The sequence below is a fragment of the Taurulus bubalis genome (assembly GCF_910589615.1).
Source record: "Taurulus bubalis genome assembly, chromosome: 7".
In the NCBI taxonomy this organism is placed as follows: Eukaryota; Metazoa; Chordata; class Actinopteri; order Perciformes; family Cottidae; genus Taurulus; species Taurulus bubalis.
Window position 1 is genome coordinate 13,886,971 of NC_136595.1, and position 18,046 is coordinate 13,905,016.

The 18,046-nt window shown below is 39.2% G+C and overlaps 1 protein-coding gene across 1 annotated transcript; it reads left to right on the forward strand.

Moving 5' to 3' along the window:
- Positions 1-2,165: 2,165 nt before the first annotated feature.
- Positions 2,166-14,380, forward strand: LOC306738993 (occludin; the record flags this gene model as incomplete). The annotated part of the gene is made up of 8 exons (XM_079220930.1): positions 2,166-2,759; positions 3,868-4,059; positions 4,923-5,090; positions 10,338-10,501; positions 11,812-12,030; positions 13,561-13,732; positions 14,001-14,042; positions 14,213-14,380. 8 exons carry the CDS (start codon positions 2,166-2,168, stop codon positions 14,309-14,311), a joined length of 1,650 nt encoding a protein of 549 aa, XP_079077056.1. The 3' UTR covers positions 14,312-14,380.
- Between the last annotated feature and the right edge of the window lie 3,666 nt (positions 14,381-18,046).

Consider the following 18,046-nt stretch of genomic DNA (forward strand, 5'->3'; position numbering starts at 1 on the left):
TCCAAAAAACAGTCCCTTGTAGGGGATAATGTTATATCTGGGGCCTTGGGAGGTAGAACTTACAACAGTAAGTATAATTTGGTTTCATTGTAATTTGGTTTCATTGTAATTTCAAAGACCGACAGTAGACATTAAACTAAGACCCACTGGCCTGTTTATCAACATTAAAGGACACCTGACACCGCTGGGCACAACATCCACCTGTCCTCCCCTCTTTCTGTCTCTTTCTCCGGCCTCACTCCACTCAGGAGCAACACAGAGGAGCCCTTGTTTGATCCTCCCTGGACAGTGCCCCAATTTTCCTTTTTTTACCCAGACTCCATGGCAACATTGTTCCTGTGACGAGCAGCCTTGACTTTTGCCCCTCCTGCTCCCAAAACAAAGGCAAGAAGTTACGGAGATAGGGAGAGAAGGGGGAGCGGAGAGCCTGGAGACAGGAGGAATTGTGAGGGGGATGAAGGATATGGAGGAATGAGGGAGGGGATAATGGGAAGGTGTCTTGGATGGAGGCTCTGAGGCGAGACTTCTTATGTCGTTTGTGCCAGTCTCCCATAAAGAAAGGAGAGTTATTACTGGGGACTGGAGACGGTGGGTAGTGCCAGGGACCATTTCGTTTTTCAATAGCCGCTAAGCCTCGGTTATATAGACCAATGCACGGATGTGAGCTGCCATGGAATTGTGAGGTGGACACGGTTGGGTCGTTCATACCACATCGTTGGAGATTCTCCTCGCGTGTCTCAGTGTCTGATAGTGTGACGTCACTTTGGCCTCGCGGACACTCGCGACCTTCGCAGATGCAGCTCACATAAATCAAGCTTTACTTCCTCACATTTCCATCAATGTGCCTGAACAGGAACAAAATGTAGTTGAAAGAAAGTTATTTTGTATTGTTACAATCATTACTGTCGTGCCGCTGGAAGAGTTCAGAACACTTTGCAAATATTCCTTGATAATGAATTTATTAAAGCTCAAAGATTCAAATAACCGTTATTTTTATCCGCAGTTAAGTTCTTGATTATTTTCTCAATAAGTTGATTGATCATATGGTCTATAAAATGTAAGTAAGAGTAAAATAAAATGGCCAACTCGATTTCACTGAGCTGCATGAATTATTCTTCAGCATGTCATCTGTCAAGCAAAAATCACAAATATTCTTTGCCTGCAGTTTATCAAAAGTGATGATTTGCTGTTATATATTTTGAAAACTTTGGCTCTGGGAATATGTACTGGGCATTTTTACTACGTTATGACATTTTGTAGGCTATATAATTAACCAGCTAATTCTCTAAAAAAGATGAATAAACAAAACTAATACTTAGCTGCACCCATTGGATTAATGAATTATGTCTCTTATTGTTATGTAGTGTATTTCATAGATGGCATGCTAGTGTCAGTTACAAAGACTCAGTATCGTGGTCATATCCGGTTGAGATTTAAGTTGCCAAAAAGTAAAGAAGCATTAATGTAACTTTCTCTGCTGTTTACATGCCTTTCCACTGGAACACGTAGGCATCCCCCTCCCTGTAGGGCTCAATGTAGAAGAATGTGCATTGTTAAGTCGCATACACTGTAGCCTTGGATATCTCTCTGTAAGATTTGTAACGAGAAAGAAAACAAAAAAATAGCTTGGGAGCGGGAGTTGAAATGTTCAAAGACTGAGTGGACATTGTGGAGGCTGGAGAGAGACTCCTCCAGACAGGCAAAAAGGAAAGTATTGTTGTTTGGCTGCGCTCCCTATCCTGGTACTGACATCTCCACACTGATTGTGACTTTGCTGGTTCAGAAACCTTAAAGCTTAAGGTAAATCTTCTAATATGTATATGTTCTGTTAATGTAGGAAAGCAGTTCTAATGTAGTTTATGTGCTGAACTTTGAAAATGTACTCAACCTGACAATTAAAAAGTGGCACAAACAAGCCTAACTTGTGCTCTCATAAATCCCACTCACTTGGAAATGGTAAAACATTGACACTGTTCTGTTACTAAATCTCAGTCACGCCTAACTTCCCATATCTCCACGTAGCATTACTCATATCAGTGCTGCTGAGAAACAGAGGCAGACAAATCTTACTAGCTTTGTGCAATACACGTTGCTGTCTCTCCTATCCACAAATTCTTTTTGTTTTGTTCTGTTTTTATTTTTACAGTTCGGGACATCTTTGAGCGATGTTTGACAAGCAGCACTATGAGAGTCCACCTGTCTACAGTCCTCCTTTCAGCTCGCCATCCAACAATGGCTTTGGCCGTCCAGGCAGCTTCCAAAATCCTCAGAGCGATTACAACGCATACCCACCTCCCCCGGGATCTTACTACGTTGAGGACAAACCGCAGCACTTCTACAAATGGCTGTCACCTCCGGGGATCATCAAGGCCATGATGGCTACGGTGATCGTGTTGTGTGTGGCGATATTTGCCTGTGTGGCCTCCACTCTCATGTGGGACATGCAGTATGGAATGGGGATGGGGATGGGAATGGGAATGGGCGGTGGATACGGTGGCGGTGGATACGGTGGCGGTGGATACGGTGGCGGTAGCTACGGTGGCGGTAGCTACGGTGGTTATGGAGGAGGCTACGGCAACAGCTATGGCTCCTACATCTCACCTTACTCAGCCAAAACCACCATGATTGCCATGGCAGCCATTAACTTCATAGGGTCACTGGCCTTCTTCATTGCCAGCTTCTCTAAATCCAACACTGTCCGCAGCAGGAAGTTCTTTCTGGCCCTCATGATAGGCAGCATCATTATGGCTATCCTGCAGGTAAGACTAATTCACATTTCATAGTCTCCAATCACTTTATATGGAGCAGACATTAAACATGGCACTGGTGATGGGTGATAACCCTAACCCTAACCCATTATTTATCATAGATTGCAGCTCCTAGCGTATTGTTCAATGTAACTGTGTACACTTTGTTTGTATTTATGTCATACACACCCAGCCCACAGAGGCTTTGCATGCACCAAATATTGTATACTGGACATTTGCAATTGTGTGTGTAAACGGTTTAAAATTAAACTGTTGCACAAACCTCACACTCAGAAAAACTAAATATTTAGGGGTTTTAAGGTCTATGGCAAATATCCATAACTACTCCCTAAACAGATGAAGTCTTTTATCATTATCCAGCTACAAGAGACTCAGATGAAGAGCAATATACTCAAGTAATTGCTGTAAGGGACAAGAATGCTTAAACTGAAATTCCTTTTAAATTTACCTGAATCATACAGAGGTCGTTGAGCTCTGTTTAGATTCTTTTGCCTCATAAATGGTTCTACACTGCAGGTGTTTTAAAATGATATGGGAATTACATGAGCAATTTCCTGCTGCAGTATCTCACATTGATGTCTAATGTTTAGAGTTTTCCTTCTCACATCCCAACTAACAGTGAAAACACCTATCTCTGTCATGAACGGTATTTAAATGTGCATTTTTTCGAAACACCCTGAATACCAGTGTATAATCTGCAACAACACTCACAGTCTAACTCTAACTGTAGTGTTCTACGCGTTGGTTAAAGCTCATGTTCTTACAGATCACACTGTTATAATAGTACCATCATACTAATAGTATGAACTGTAGATCCAAAAATGAAACGGCACTAGTCTTCTGGGATTCAATCTGTTGATTTTATTTCACCCTGCCAGGCTTAAGAGAGTATAGCCTAGATGTTCAATATGGAAAGAAAGTCTTCAGTTTAGAAAAAGTTGGCTGGACTTTCTCTTCATTAAATTCTCAACGTTTTTATTTGACATATGAGGGCTTTCTTTTCTACTGTCTAGTCTACTGAAAATGTGTGATTTTCTTAAACCTGTAGGGGTGTTACAGTTTGTTTGTGATCATTATTATCAATCATTGTCTGTTCCAGGGCATCATCAGCATCGTCTACATTGTTGGGGTGAACCCCATGGCCCAGGGCACCTCCAGCATGATGTACAATCCGATGTTAATGATGTGCCAGAACCTCTACCAGACCACCTACTCACAGATGGGAGGAGTGGGAGGCTTCCCCATATACAACCAGTATCTCTACCATTACTGCTTTGTTGACCCACAGGAGGTGTGTAGATATTAAGTAGATATTGACGGTTGAGTCAGTATTTGATGTGACACCCTTCAGGATCAATTCAAATAGATTCAGTTTTCTAACAATGAATATTAACATTTTCATATTTATAACATGATTTTAAACTGTAATAGTTTATTTTGAACGTTTTTTAAATTGAATAAGCGGTAAAGGCCACAACATATATTTTTAACTAACTATTTTGTCTGAACTACAGCCCAAAATCCAAAATATATTCACTATACAGTAATATAAATCCTCACATTTTTGGAGCTGTAATCAGTAACTGTTTGGCATTGCTTGTTATTAGTTTATGAATTCATTATCAGAATTGTTGTTGTTGATGATTAGGTTTGTGTTCATATGTGTTTACTTGTATATCCCTCACCAACTTTCTTTTGTGAGACTGAGAAAGAAATGTGGGAAATGTGAGATAAATCTGAACTCATAAACATTACATTACGCTGACGCTTTTATCCAAAGCAACTTACATTTTTGCTCTCTATACACTGTAGACACAGCAACAGTGAGCAATTAGGGGTTAAGTGTGTTGCTCAAGGGCACAACAACATGGACGCGGGGCGCGAACACCAACCCTCTGATTGAAAGACACGCATGCTAACCACTTAGCCACAGTCGCCCCCTAAAGCATATTTTTAGTCCTGTACTGTTTTGTAATATGTTATCATGCAGCATTTGTTACAGTTTGTGGGTACACAGAGCCACACATTGTGACGTGTATTTTGCTGTATGAAGTTATTTGTGTATTTGTGTACTTTGAGTACCAGGTTAAAGCATCTTTGTCTTATCTCCTTGAGAACTTTCCAGATTGTATTGTCATGTTCTTGCTTTTCTAGGGCATCGCCATGGCGTGTGGATTCCTGGTGGTCATCGCCTTCGGTGTTGCGGCATTCTTTGCCCACAAAACAAGAGGGAAGATCTGGCGCTATGGGAAACCAAATATCCACTGGGAACAGCCGCTTGTTGGTGGGAAGGCCTCAGAGGGCAGAGATGTAGAGGAATGGGTAAGAGACAACAGGATGGTAGTCACAGTTCAATAAGACTGGGTTTACATGGGATTTACAAAGGAAAATCACATTTCCGACCCTAACTGACCCTGAGTTTGTGCATGCACAGCTTGCAGTCAAATGAACAGGGTCACAGAGGGTTTAAATCTAGCCTCAGGAAAATTGATGGAATACAATTTTCACAGACGGATTTGATTATAGGATGAAACTAGAGGCCATCTTGCGTTGGGGTCACACCATCCCAAATCTGGCTTTATTATTCCCAGGTTGCATCTTATATATTTCCCAAATTCCGTGTTTTCCATTTGGATTTTTCTGAATACTACGATTTTCGCTCATTTTGTTAGCTGAAAGAGTGTCCAATCATGTGGTGGATGACTAAAAATGTAATAATTCAATAATAAGACATTCAACATATCAATATCAATGAACACAGTATTGTACTATTATTTTTAATCAAAGTAATCAAAAATGTAAACAAAACGCAGAAGCTCCCAGTCAGCTACCAACACAAATAATAAAAACAAGCATAATCATTTTATTTGTATAGCACTTTTCAAAGCACTGTCAAAAGTAACACTCGGGTTCTTAGCGGTGCCCTTAATATTTGAGGTAAGAGGACCAAGCAATTACATTGTCCAAGAATAGATCATTGAGATATGCCACATGTTGTCTGTGCAGTTGAGGAGATGAATCAATCAATTTAGACATAAAATGTTCTATTTGAAACAACCACTCCAGCGCCGTTCCAGAATTGCCAACCCAATCCTTTAGTCTTTTTACAAGTGTAGCGTGATCAGTGGTGTTGAACGCTGTGCTATGGTCAAGCAGCACCAGTACAGAGCAGTGTCCAATGTCTGCATCCATTAGTAGGTAATCTGTAACCCTTTGAATGGCTGTTTTGGTAATATGTAGCTTCCGAAATCCCGATTGAAATTTGTTGTTTAGTGCTTCCAGAATTTGTCCTAAAACCAAATTATATAATATAATCCTTTGGGAAACTCTGATTCTGTACCTACACTGATGTTGTACTTACACTTATGTAACGTAGGTAAAGAAGGTTGGTCACTAGTGAGGTATTCCTCGTGCTAAGGTAGTCATCAGTTGTAAAGATAGGTTAGGTGATGGTGGTGATGCAGTAAAACCGAGTTGCAACTTTGCACATTACCAAAGTTGGTTTGTCACTTGTTATGCTATGTGACACAATGTTGTTCATCAGTACACATCTCTCATATGTTTTCATTGTTTGAGTTGAAAGTCCAAATTGAACGTTATATACAAATCTTTATGAGTTTACAGGATCCAGCAGGGAAATGGTCACACTACCGTAATAATGTTTCCTCTGACTGAGTCACTTTGTTCAGGGTCAGTAACTGTTTGCTCATGGTCTACTACCTGGTTTCACTCTGAATAATCATTAACCACCTGAGAAGATAGTAAGCCAGCAGGCGGTTTCTAGGGGGACGGCCTTCAGGTATTCTAACGTCAACATCACACTAGTCCCATGAGACCTGAGATTATTGACTCGACCTGCCACTTTTCAAATAATGCCTGTTTCATACAGTGAATGACAATGAGTTAACATCAAAAGCTCAGGTTTTACATTTTAATTGATGCTCATTAATAATACTAACAGGGCGGTCTAGTTCTAGTTATCTAAACCAGGTTTGAAAATCTGTACACTCTTTTTGTAAGTCATTTTTTATTGTTCTGTATCTTAAAACTAGGTTCATAGAATATTTCCTCTCTGTTTTATAAAAACTGTAATCAGCATCCACCCCAACACGTACTGTCCACATCCAATGTTTGTTTAAACATTGTGCAGGGGAGTGTCAAGAACACAAATCAATACATGCAGACACATGGCATATTTGCAATTCCAAGTGAAATAAATACAAATAAATAGATTTTCTTTTAATAAAAATAAATATTGCTCGCAGTCTTTTACACCTCATCCACCGATCTATTTGCCTTTGCTTACTGACAGTGATATGTCAGTATATACGTGTGCTAATTGTTTTATTTTAGTAACTTACTAGTAGTAGCTTAGCTCTAATATTTGATCAAATTAGTCAATAAAGTACTTAGAAGTCCTGCCAGTCACACTTTATCTCTTGCACTGAAATGAAAATATCAAAAGAAGCACGAAACATGAGACATGGGATTATATCGAGCTATTTGTTTTTAAGACTGGTTGTCTTGCCTAGAACATGGATACATCACTTTGAGGTGTACAGGCAGTGCAGAGCAGATGAGTCAAGCCTAGAGTGAAAACTATGACTAGCACTAGTGTCTGATAATGGAACCATGCTCGCTGATGTCATTGGCCTTATTGTAGGTACAGTAATGGCGTGTACACTGCTGCTGCATTTAGATAGTCAGTCTCAAAGATTTAAAACAAATTATGAAGGTAGGAACATATTTTACTTTTGTTGTCTGATGACTTTATTATTTTCTATAGTTACATATTTTGGAACAACCTAAAACAAAATGGATCTTAGTGTAGTAGAATTGAACTAATTTCCCTCATATTTCCAATGTTCCACAATACAGTTATTTATTTTCTTTGTTGCTGGGCTACCTGCATACTGTATCTGTGCCACAAAATGAGTCACCAGGCTTGTTTGACTCCTTTAAACACAAGGCCAGTGATAGTCTAAGGCTGTGGTTGGTTTGAGATTGGACCCATCTCTGTTGCTGAGCTCAGGGCGGCCTGGCATGGTCTGATGACCTCACACACTGGCCTCATTCAACTGCTGCATTGTGTCTGCTGCATGAGGTCATCAGAGTTTCTGCAGGGCTGCCTGTTTGCTGGAGACATTGAAGCACAGCTGCACAGCTGAGAGTGAAAGCATCCTTGGCTGGTTTTATAGATGCCTTTTAAACTTTTAAACTTCCAAATGTTGTTTGAAGCTAAAGTATAACACTGTTATAGCATTATATTGTGTAGACATTAAAGGTGCAATGTGTAATTCCACGGCCACATGCTCCAAACAAATAGGGGGCAGCATTTCATCTCTTTTACTTGTTCCATAGAACCTAAATATACAGTCATCAGTTAAAAAGGTCAGGGCCAACTACTATTTTACAGCTGTGCAAGAACTAAACAAAATTCAACCAAACTCTGAGTGCCCGTCAAAATAACACTGCTATCTTATACTCTTCACGTGTGGCATCGGCCTACAGTTTACGTGAGGCCATCTTTTTGTTTACTCTGCCACTAGTTGCTGGCTGTATGGTCAGTGTATGTTTTGATAGTTGGTTTAGTGGATTAAATTCAAAGTGGCAGAAACGAGGAAACAACTCATATTTTTGTTTTGTCCTGCCACCAGGAGACGACTTTCTGAAAAGACCAAACAAAAATATGAGTTGTTTTCTCCTGCTTCCACTTTGGATTTATTTCACTATACAAATGTACACCGACCCTGTAGCTTCAGCGGGATTAACAAGCCCTCAGTGCAGCTCTACTTCTTTGTTCTCTCATGTTGGACTGAGGGTAGAATGAACACTACGGTGTCTCATTATCGCTTCCCGAGGTACAAGTAGTATGACTAATGGATATCTCTGCGACACAATAATAATGTTATAACTGTTGTTCATAATATCAGTTCATAATATCAGTTCATAATTTGTTATGTTTTGAGCTAAAATTCTGGCCATATCTTCCACACATTGCATCTTTAAACAAGTTAGAATGATATTGTATTCGGATACAAAAAGTTGCTGCCCCCTAAATATTTCTTCCAAAGTGGAATTCCATGTCTGACCGATAGGGTTTAATTGTTTGCCACTTAAAAATGCAGATAACAGAACTTTAAAACAAGTATATATTACAATATAAAAGTGGCAAGTGTATTTAAATAAGAAAAGGAAAGATGTTTATGGGTGTTAATGGTACTGGGATGTGAGAGTCAGTCAGTGGGGGTCCCGGGCTTTGCTGATGTAAAGAAACTGTTCTTGTGGCGTGAGGTCTTGGTCCTCATGGAGTGCATTGTTGAGATTCTTACTATTAGTGCAGTCTTCAAACAGGATTCTCCTGCAGCTGCAAGAAGGGCAATGCTCCCCCACCCCAAGCACTCCACCCTCTGTGATTATTGTTTTTTGGGGCTAGGCTGATGCTCCTGCACTGTGAGGAATGTAGTAGATTGCTCAGTAATGTACCACCCAAGTAAGCAGGAGGGTAAATGTTTTTTTAGGGTTTTATAAAGTTGGGGAATAGTACACTCTCAACTCGAAGCAGGACTGGTTCTGAAATAAATTACAGCAAACATTAATGCCTTCTTGTGCAGGTGCAGTAGATGTTAGAGGTCTCATTTTAGAGGAACACAAATCTTCACAATGCTCTGCACAGTTTTCAAAAATAACATCACCCAAACCATTTTCAGTGCTATTTAAGGTACTTAGTCAGATGCCATGTCTCTGCTTTATTCAAAACCTGCCTAACATTGTCTCTGTGTTATTACATTTCAAAAACAACCAAAGGGTCTCTGCTAAAGCCAGTCCTCCATGTAGTAGAGAAACAGTAAGAGCCGTTTAAAGTTTAGAGCTGAATGCTTTGTGTAGAGGTTGTGTAAAAGATTCTAATGATTGATATGTTTACTGGAACCAGTGGGGGAAACAGTAACCACCCCTGAGGCCTTCATTGTGAGGAATTCCCTCGTGCACGCTGTCTGAACTCACAGGAAGGACTTGAAAATACAGATTAAGGGGAATTTATTTACATGACAGACCTTTTGTTTGAAGACAGAAAGGAAGAACAAATCCGTTGCAGGTGTTTATGAAGACATAAGACAATAGAAAGAAGTGAAAGCAAAGTTTGAATTATTGTCAGATATTTTTTGTGTATATTATCCTCACTTATCACCACTCTTTTTAGGTTATTGGGCTTTTAGAAACAAACTTAATGAAATGCTGTAAACAAGAGACAATCAATGGTATTTAATTCCAGTCTCAAAAGTTTTCAGTTTATTTATTGTGTTGGGTTGATTTCACAATTAGCCTTTAGTCATCCTTTGTTTTTGTTGTCTTGACCTTTTCAAGCCTGGTGAACCAATCAGAAAATCCTTATTTGAGGAGTTGGCCTGTGCTGTCCAATTACACGCCTGACTGTTCTTTCAGGGAGAAAAATAGCAGTTTCTTTAACAGGATGCCAGTCAGAAAATTAGCCCGTAGCCTGTTCTTTGTGAGCGCTTGAGTTGTTTGTTTGTGTTCGTTGAGTCTGTTCCTGTTTCCTGCCTGCTATAGGTAAACAATGTGGAGGATAGCCGCAGTGTTCAAGACGCCCCAACCCTGCTGGTGTCAGAGAAGGGAGCCGGGTTGCTCAACGCATCAGCGAACAGTGTCATCTCCTTCCCCCTGGCCAAGGTGGACAGCAGCTCCTACAATGAGGACATCTACCTCAACAAAGAGTGGGTAACCTGTATTCTCAGCTCAGATTAAATAAGTATACATAGATAGATAGATAGATAGATGGATGGATGGATGGATGGATGGATGATGGATGGATGGATGGATGGATGGATGGATGGATGGATGGACGGACGCCTTCTCAATCAGGCAGGTTTGTGGAAAAGTCCAAAAGCAGAAAAGAAAATAGCTGCAACATTTAAATCGGCACACTGTAATACAAAGATTCCACACAAACAATGAACCTCCAAACATGTGACTACACAAGCGATATCTAATCAGTGCTCTGTTTTAAAGCCTATGAAAACATATTGCCCCACCCACAAATTGAGCTCTGTGAGTGTGACCTTTGAGCCCTTATTGGATTAACTTTCCCTGTTTTTTTTCTCATGTTTATTGAAATCTCTTAGGAAGGGAAAAGGCAGGATGTTTGTGAACAAATGTATTTGCTTTTCTTTAATGCTAGAAATGGGTTATCATGCATCTTGTTTTTGTTTGCATTACTGTCCTTCTTAACATCTCAGTACCTTTTGAAAAAGCAAGCCACGCTTGTATCGGAAATATGCTCTGAAACATCTGATTAAGGTGAATTGCACTATTAATGTTCAACACAAGGACAAAATGTAAAACAATTACAAAGCAGGATTTAGATTTGGTTCAAAGAATATTATTGTTTTGACAATTTCCTCTCTCACAAAGTAAACGTAGCTGGCATTTTCATAAGCAGAGGAATGTCGGAGTGCTCTATTGTTGACAGCCTTTTTGTAAGAAGTTGTAATATTTGCACCGCTGGATTTGGATTCCTCTACAAATCCCTACAAACAACATTGGGCATGTTTCTTTCTTCCCTGTTATTAAACGGCTGTACCTGCTTCCTGGTCACTGAGGGCCCTCCACATCGCACTAAGTCAAATTGTAGGGTGTAAGAAACAATAATCATCAGTGGTTCAAAGTGTTTACCTTCCTCCATATGTTATCTGTCTGGGCCATATAAGTTAATATTTGTTTTCTTGAGACACTGTCTCACATTATAGCTTTATTTAAGTTCCTGGTGTTATTTGGGTCATGATAGCTTTATTTGTTCTATGTGGTCAAGAGCACAATTTCCTTTCGGGGATGGGGATTTCAGTAACCTCTTTATCCTCTTAAAGGTTTTATTTTGAATATATGTTCAAAATAAAACCGTAATAAAAACAATATATAATTGTAGTCTTACTGTAATGCAATTTCCATGAAAAATGCTTTCTTATTACTGGTTCCAATGGAAGCCAGTCATTACAGAATTTAAATTGTTTATGTTGCTGTCCTGCAGGTACTCAGAGAGGACCATCAGCAGACCATCAGAAGCCTTCTCCCATGGTGGAAGAACCAGCTCCAGCCCGTCAGAGGAGACTGGCGGGGGTCGCAAACCCTCTGCCAACCGGGGAAAGAGACGCAGACGCAACCCCGAGCTGGATGAGTCTCAGTATGAGACAGAGTACACCACAGGAGGAGAAACGGGCAATGAACTTGACGAAGAAGAGTGGCAGAAGTAAGAATGTACTATTGTATCTCCGTGCAGCTCAGACTTTGTCTGGATTAAAAATGGAAACGTTATTATCTTAGAACAGGGGTCGGCAACCCGCGGCTCCGGAGCCGCATGCGGCTCTTTAGCCCGTCTGTTGCGGCTCCCTGAGGCTTTGACAAAAAAAAAAAGAATAGAAAACCTTTTTTTTTTTGCACAGTGGAAAAACTTTCAAAGGGAATTCCTCTTATCTTGGAGTTTTAGGTGATATAGGGTCAGTGAAAATAAAAATAAATGTTTAAATATTTCTTTCACTAAAATGTGCGTCACGTCGCTGTCAAGCCTCCGCTCCTGCAGCTGGCTACTCGTGATTCAGAGCCCCGCCCTCGCGCGCAGATGAGTGCAGAAGAGCGATTCCTCAACTGCTGCAGCAAACTGAGTAAAGTAGATCTACTTTCAGGAAGTGCCTCAAACTCCACTACTGCTGCTGGTTCTGTGTCAGCTCATGAGACAGTGAGGCGTCCGTTAGTAAAAACGGATCCGTCCTCCGTTTGCGGTGCTCTAGTGAGGAGGACGCTCAGTGTAAACGAAGCAAAAGATATGCGTTTAAAATGTAAAACTCACTAAAGCGGACAGGTATCGAACCTGCTACCTTGCAGTTACAGGGCAAACGCTCTACCAAATGAGCCACAAATATAGATAGTACTGAAGGTCTGCATAGTTGTGTTTTTAATTAACCTTAATGTAGCCGACACATGACTATTTTTTGTTTGATAGTTATGAACAGGTAAAATAGCAATACAATGTAAAAACATGTCTTTATTCTTGTTCTATAATTTCATAAATACAATAAACTATAATTTTTTGTATATATATATATAATATGACTATATATAAAACTTCAGAAGCTGTGATATCAAATCATTTTTGCGGCTCCAGACAATTTTTTTTTGGTAGAAAAAGGTCAAAATGGCTCTTTGGATACGAAAGGTTGCTGACCCCTGTTTTAGAACAAAGAATGTTGATTGCAGTCTCTCCCTCAGGACCAGACCCAAATTCTTTGATTTAGATGAACAACTGTAAGCTCAGAAAATCAAGCTCACATTAGAGTGACATCATTTCTGCTGGGACATCTTTTGGATAGAAGTACAGAATAATAATAAATAAACAGATGCTTAAACAGCGAAGCTTGGAAAAGGCTTCAGTCTGTAAGCGCTTCTCTCTGTCCAGGAGGGGAGTTAATCCTCTGAGGCATTCAAGTTCACATGGGCTGCACTCAGGAATAATGAGAATTGGGCCAAAGGTACAAAACATGGGCGTCATTGTAGTTTATGAGAAAGCAGTTATATTTGACTGTGGTTCGATCCACATAGACTAACACAGCATTATTGAAACCAGCACCTAGACTATTCCTCATTGATCAGTGCACTGCATTCCTGTGGTTCAGTCGTAAACTTGATAACCTCAGTGAAGGTTGTAATGTGTGATGTTCTTGTGCAGAAAGTCTTGCTGATGAGTTTTAACTCTGATTCTCTCTATTTCCTCCTCCTCCTCCAGTACGTATCCAGATATAACATCGGATGATCAGCGTCACGACTATAAGAGAGAGTTTGATGTCGACCTTAGGGAATACAAGCGCCTGTGTACTGAGATGGACGACATTAATGACCAGTTGAACAAACTCAGTCGGCAGCTGGACACGCTGGATGAGACCTCTGCCAAATACCAGGTCAGATATTTGCAGCGCTCACCTCGTATACTCAGGAGAAAGGAATGTATGAGCAAATTATCCCCTTTCATTGTAACTTAAATAGTGAAAAAATAAGCCAAATGAATATAGAAAAGTGTATTATTGTTTCTCCCTTACCTGACACTGTTATTTATGGCATTGAAGAGATGCAAGTTTACATTACAAAGGCTGAGATAGACATCAAGGTCCTGACGGCACAAAACAGACAAGATTCTTTTAGCATTTAATTTTCTTCATTTTTCCACAGGCTGCAGCAGATGAATATAATACGTTGAAGGATCTGAAGCAGGTGAACAGACATCTCTGATGATACTTTTTATAAACTAAACTCCATAAAAATATATTTTAGTTATTAACATCAAGCTACAAAATGTCACCTCATTTTGTTAAATATAAAACTTATTCTCGAAACATTTTCCTTGACAGTCTATCATTTTATAATTTTTTCTTGTTCTTTAGACGTCAGACTACAGGACTAAGAAGAAAGAGTGTCGCAGGCTGAGACACAAGCTGTTCCACATCAAAGGCTTGGTGAAGGACTACGACAAGAACCACTGAAGAACCCACTGAGTCCTGACACTCCGCTCTGTGGTCCACACAGCAAACACTCATAGGCACACGGGCCAAGATACACTCCAAAAATACTACAAAGACTGTGACATGCCAAGACCAAAGTTACCTGTACAGAATCAACACACACTGGATAACACTCCCTGCCCACACACACACACACACGCACACACACACACACACACACACACACACACACACACACACACACACACACACACACACGCATAGGGAACAACAGTTATTAATAAATAATTATTTTAGAAGAAAATTAAAGCAGCCTGGTCAGCTGTAGCCACTTCTACACCAAACACTGCCTTTTCTCTAATGATTCGGTATCATTGTTCGCAGTGTTCAGTCACTTGTGAGGATCAGAGGGTGTGGTTTGGAGAAATGTCATTTAAAAGTCTCCTGACCTTCAGTCACCTGTGATAACACTGGGCTAGGTTCTGTGGCTCTGTTTGCTCTCCAACTTGTCTTTGTTTTATCTCCACAGATAAGAGGTGGAACAGTATTGTAGAGAACGTAGTAATGGGTGAGACGGGTTGCTGACATTATTTTGTGAGCAAATAGGCAGTTTCTTGAACCCTTGGCATAACGTTATCTTTGTCACATATGAACTTTAGTTATGTTTTTCTCATCTTTTGCGTCAGAGTTCGTAGCTAATTTCAAAGTCAGAAAAGTTTAAACGGCTCTGCTGGGACCATGTGTTTTTACTGGCTTTTTTTGTGTCTAAACCAAGATTTTTTGTATTGATTGTCATTATGCAGTGAGACCAAAAAGGGGACAAAATGGCCAATGAGATGTGAGACATAGTTTTTATGAATCCTGTTCATACTACGTACCAAGAAAAAATTAACAGTGTCTGTCTATTTGATTCAGCAGATATCTTAGTTCTGTTATTTGTACATACTAAAGACCTATAGTGGATTGTTTTTTAATCATTCAAAATGTGCTTAAGCTATGCAAATGGTAAAAAAAAAAGAAGTCCTGACAACTTTATATAATATTTTTTATCATGCAAGCTCCTCAACAAACTGTAAAACACTGTTTCTGTCACTGTCTATAAGCTACGCTCATTTATTTCATTTGATTCTTTGCCAATGAAAACGATCATCTGCTAATTCCTTGTGTGGTAATTTTTGTATTAATCCATTTATTGTGCAAAGTGTTAGGATCTAGTGGATGTTATAATGTTTTAATTATTCAGTCACACTTTTGATTACTCATGCATTTGTATTTTTACAAAGAACAATGTTGTCATTTTACAAACCATTTGCGAGCCATTTATTTTTGTACGAATTTATTTTCTTTGATGCTATTATAAGACCATTTTTTGTAACTGTATACTTCCATAAGGTATGATTTCTAAAAAGTACTGAGTTCAATAATAATAAACATTTCTAATTCTATTATAATTAAATAAACGTATCTCCACGTCTTCCATGTTTTGCTGACCCTGCTGGTTTGCAGATAGCTGCAGCTTTGTGCGTCTGCAGTGAGCGTCCAACAGGGAGAGCAGGAGGACTTCAGGGATCCAGTCAGTCAGCTCAAGGTAAGCTGTTGCTGCCCTCTTTTGGTGAACTACTTTAAAACCAATTTACTCTACAAGAGCCGTCAGCACCCGTATCTGAAGTTTTACAATTGTGTTGTTTAATTGTCATTGTATATTGGCTTTTTTTGTGCAGTTAGTACACAAACAGAACAGCATTTTTATTTATTTTATTTTATTTTCTTCTTGAATAACTAATGCAATGCTACAAAACACTTCTAATTAACCATCGCAAAGGGAAAGCAGAATCCAACTCTCTCTGTGGGCTGGTTATTTTCTCTCACCTGTATGAATGATGTGTGTTTGTGTAGTCTTCACTCTTTCAGGGTTCAATGGAGGAGAGGTTTGTGGCTCAAATCTTATCTGCTCGTAACACCTGAAGTTTCTTGACAGCCTCCTGGATTCATTTTCTTCATTTAGATTTACAATCTATCTATAATTTGAATAATTCTGTACACACAACATCTGTTAAATGTTATTCAAATTTAAAAAAAATCGTATTCCCTGTTAAAAGGGTTAGTTTTTTTTAGAGAGCTTTTCTTTTTCCAAAGCGAGGGTCTCAGGAGGACAGAGGGTGTCCCATCTATGCTGTACAGATTTGAAAGTATTTATCATTTGTTTGCCATTAATTGATTAATTATTTAATCATCAATCATGAAAAAGACAACACAAGTTCTGAGAGGCAAAGGTATCGTCTTAAAATGTATTTTGTAACTTTGGCTGACTAACAGTCTAAAACCTTTTATATTTATACCAATATGACGCACAGAAAAGCAGAATATCCTCACATGTTTAAGTTGGATCAAATATTATGAAATTGTACTTGATTGGACAAGTTAAAAAAGTGAATATGTTTTTTGATTAATTATTTCAGCTCCAAACAGGAATTTTGACTTTTTACTGGCAAAGTGTTTCTGATTTTACAGATGTGTGCAGTGACTTAAGTTATCCACAGAGGGTATGTACATTTTCTTTATTTCTCGTAATGCAAAAATAACCAGTCGCATGAACTTCTTTTTCATTTTTTCAGTTTGGCATGGTCAAAGAAACATGCTTCTTTTAAAAGTAAAGCTAAACATTCAAATCGCTATCACTTATATTCCAACAAATAACACAAAGGGATTTGCCTGAAGAGCTGTTGGTGAAGCTGTTCGACAATATCAGGGATCATTGTTGTCTTTTTTACGAGGAATACAAAAAGTTTGACCAAAAGCACGTTTTCCCCCGCATTGTCTTTTCTTTCAGTCAGTTAATTTGGCAAGGAAAACATTTGTCACATTGAGCTTCACTTCATGGCAACAACACTCATGAATTTGACCGCTTAGTACCCTTTTATCTCAGTACCAACACACGCCATAAACTTTCCAACACTTAAAACACTTGGAGTACCTTGCACAAGCATAATAATGATCTGAAAATGACCTCTGTCCACTTTAGCCTGTGCTTTAACACACGGTTTTTAAAATGGGACCATGAATGTGAAAGAAAATGGAAATGAACAACCTTTACTTTCATAAAAGTAAAGGAAACAAGTCTCCAGTTTGCAGAGAATAACCAGAAAAACAGTGTAGCTTTCTAGATAGGTGAAAATGTTGGGTGTCCTCTTAAATTTCAAAATGTATTTAAATATATTGGACACACAGGTCTACAGGGGAATATTAGTGTTTAAGGTTTCTGCGATAAAGACACCTTGATCCCTTTATATTTTTCTTTAGCACATCAATATACAATATTTGTCTTTGATGCATAAAACATGAGGTAATAATGTTTGAGAGGGATGCGACTGTCTGAGGAACCAGGTGTGTTTGAGTACATTCACCACTTCATGTTGCAAGAACATTATTGTATAAAATACTATATTAAAGGAATAGCTCTAGAACATGAGAAGTACGGTTATTTACAGTTAGAACTGGTAGCTGGCTAGTTTAGGTTAGCATAAAGACTGGAAACAGCTAATTATATTTAATTAGTTGAATCCGAACAAAAAACTGCGTAGCAACCAGTTGCAACCAGTGGAGACTCCAGAAAGTTACTGGTGCCAGACCAAGCAATATTCCAGCACATAACCCTGTTACACATGTTGCTTTTCCACCTCAGGGTTGTATGGATTAAACAGAGAATACAGTGTAAGAGCATTAGAGATTAGAGGATTTTGTTCCCTTTGAACAGAG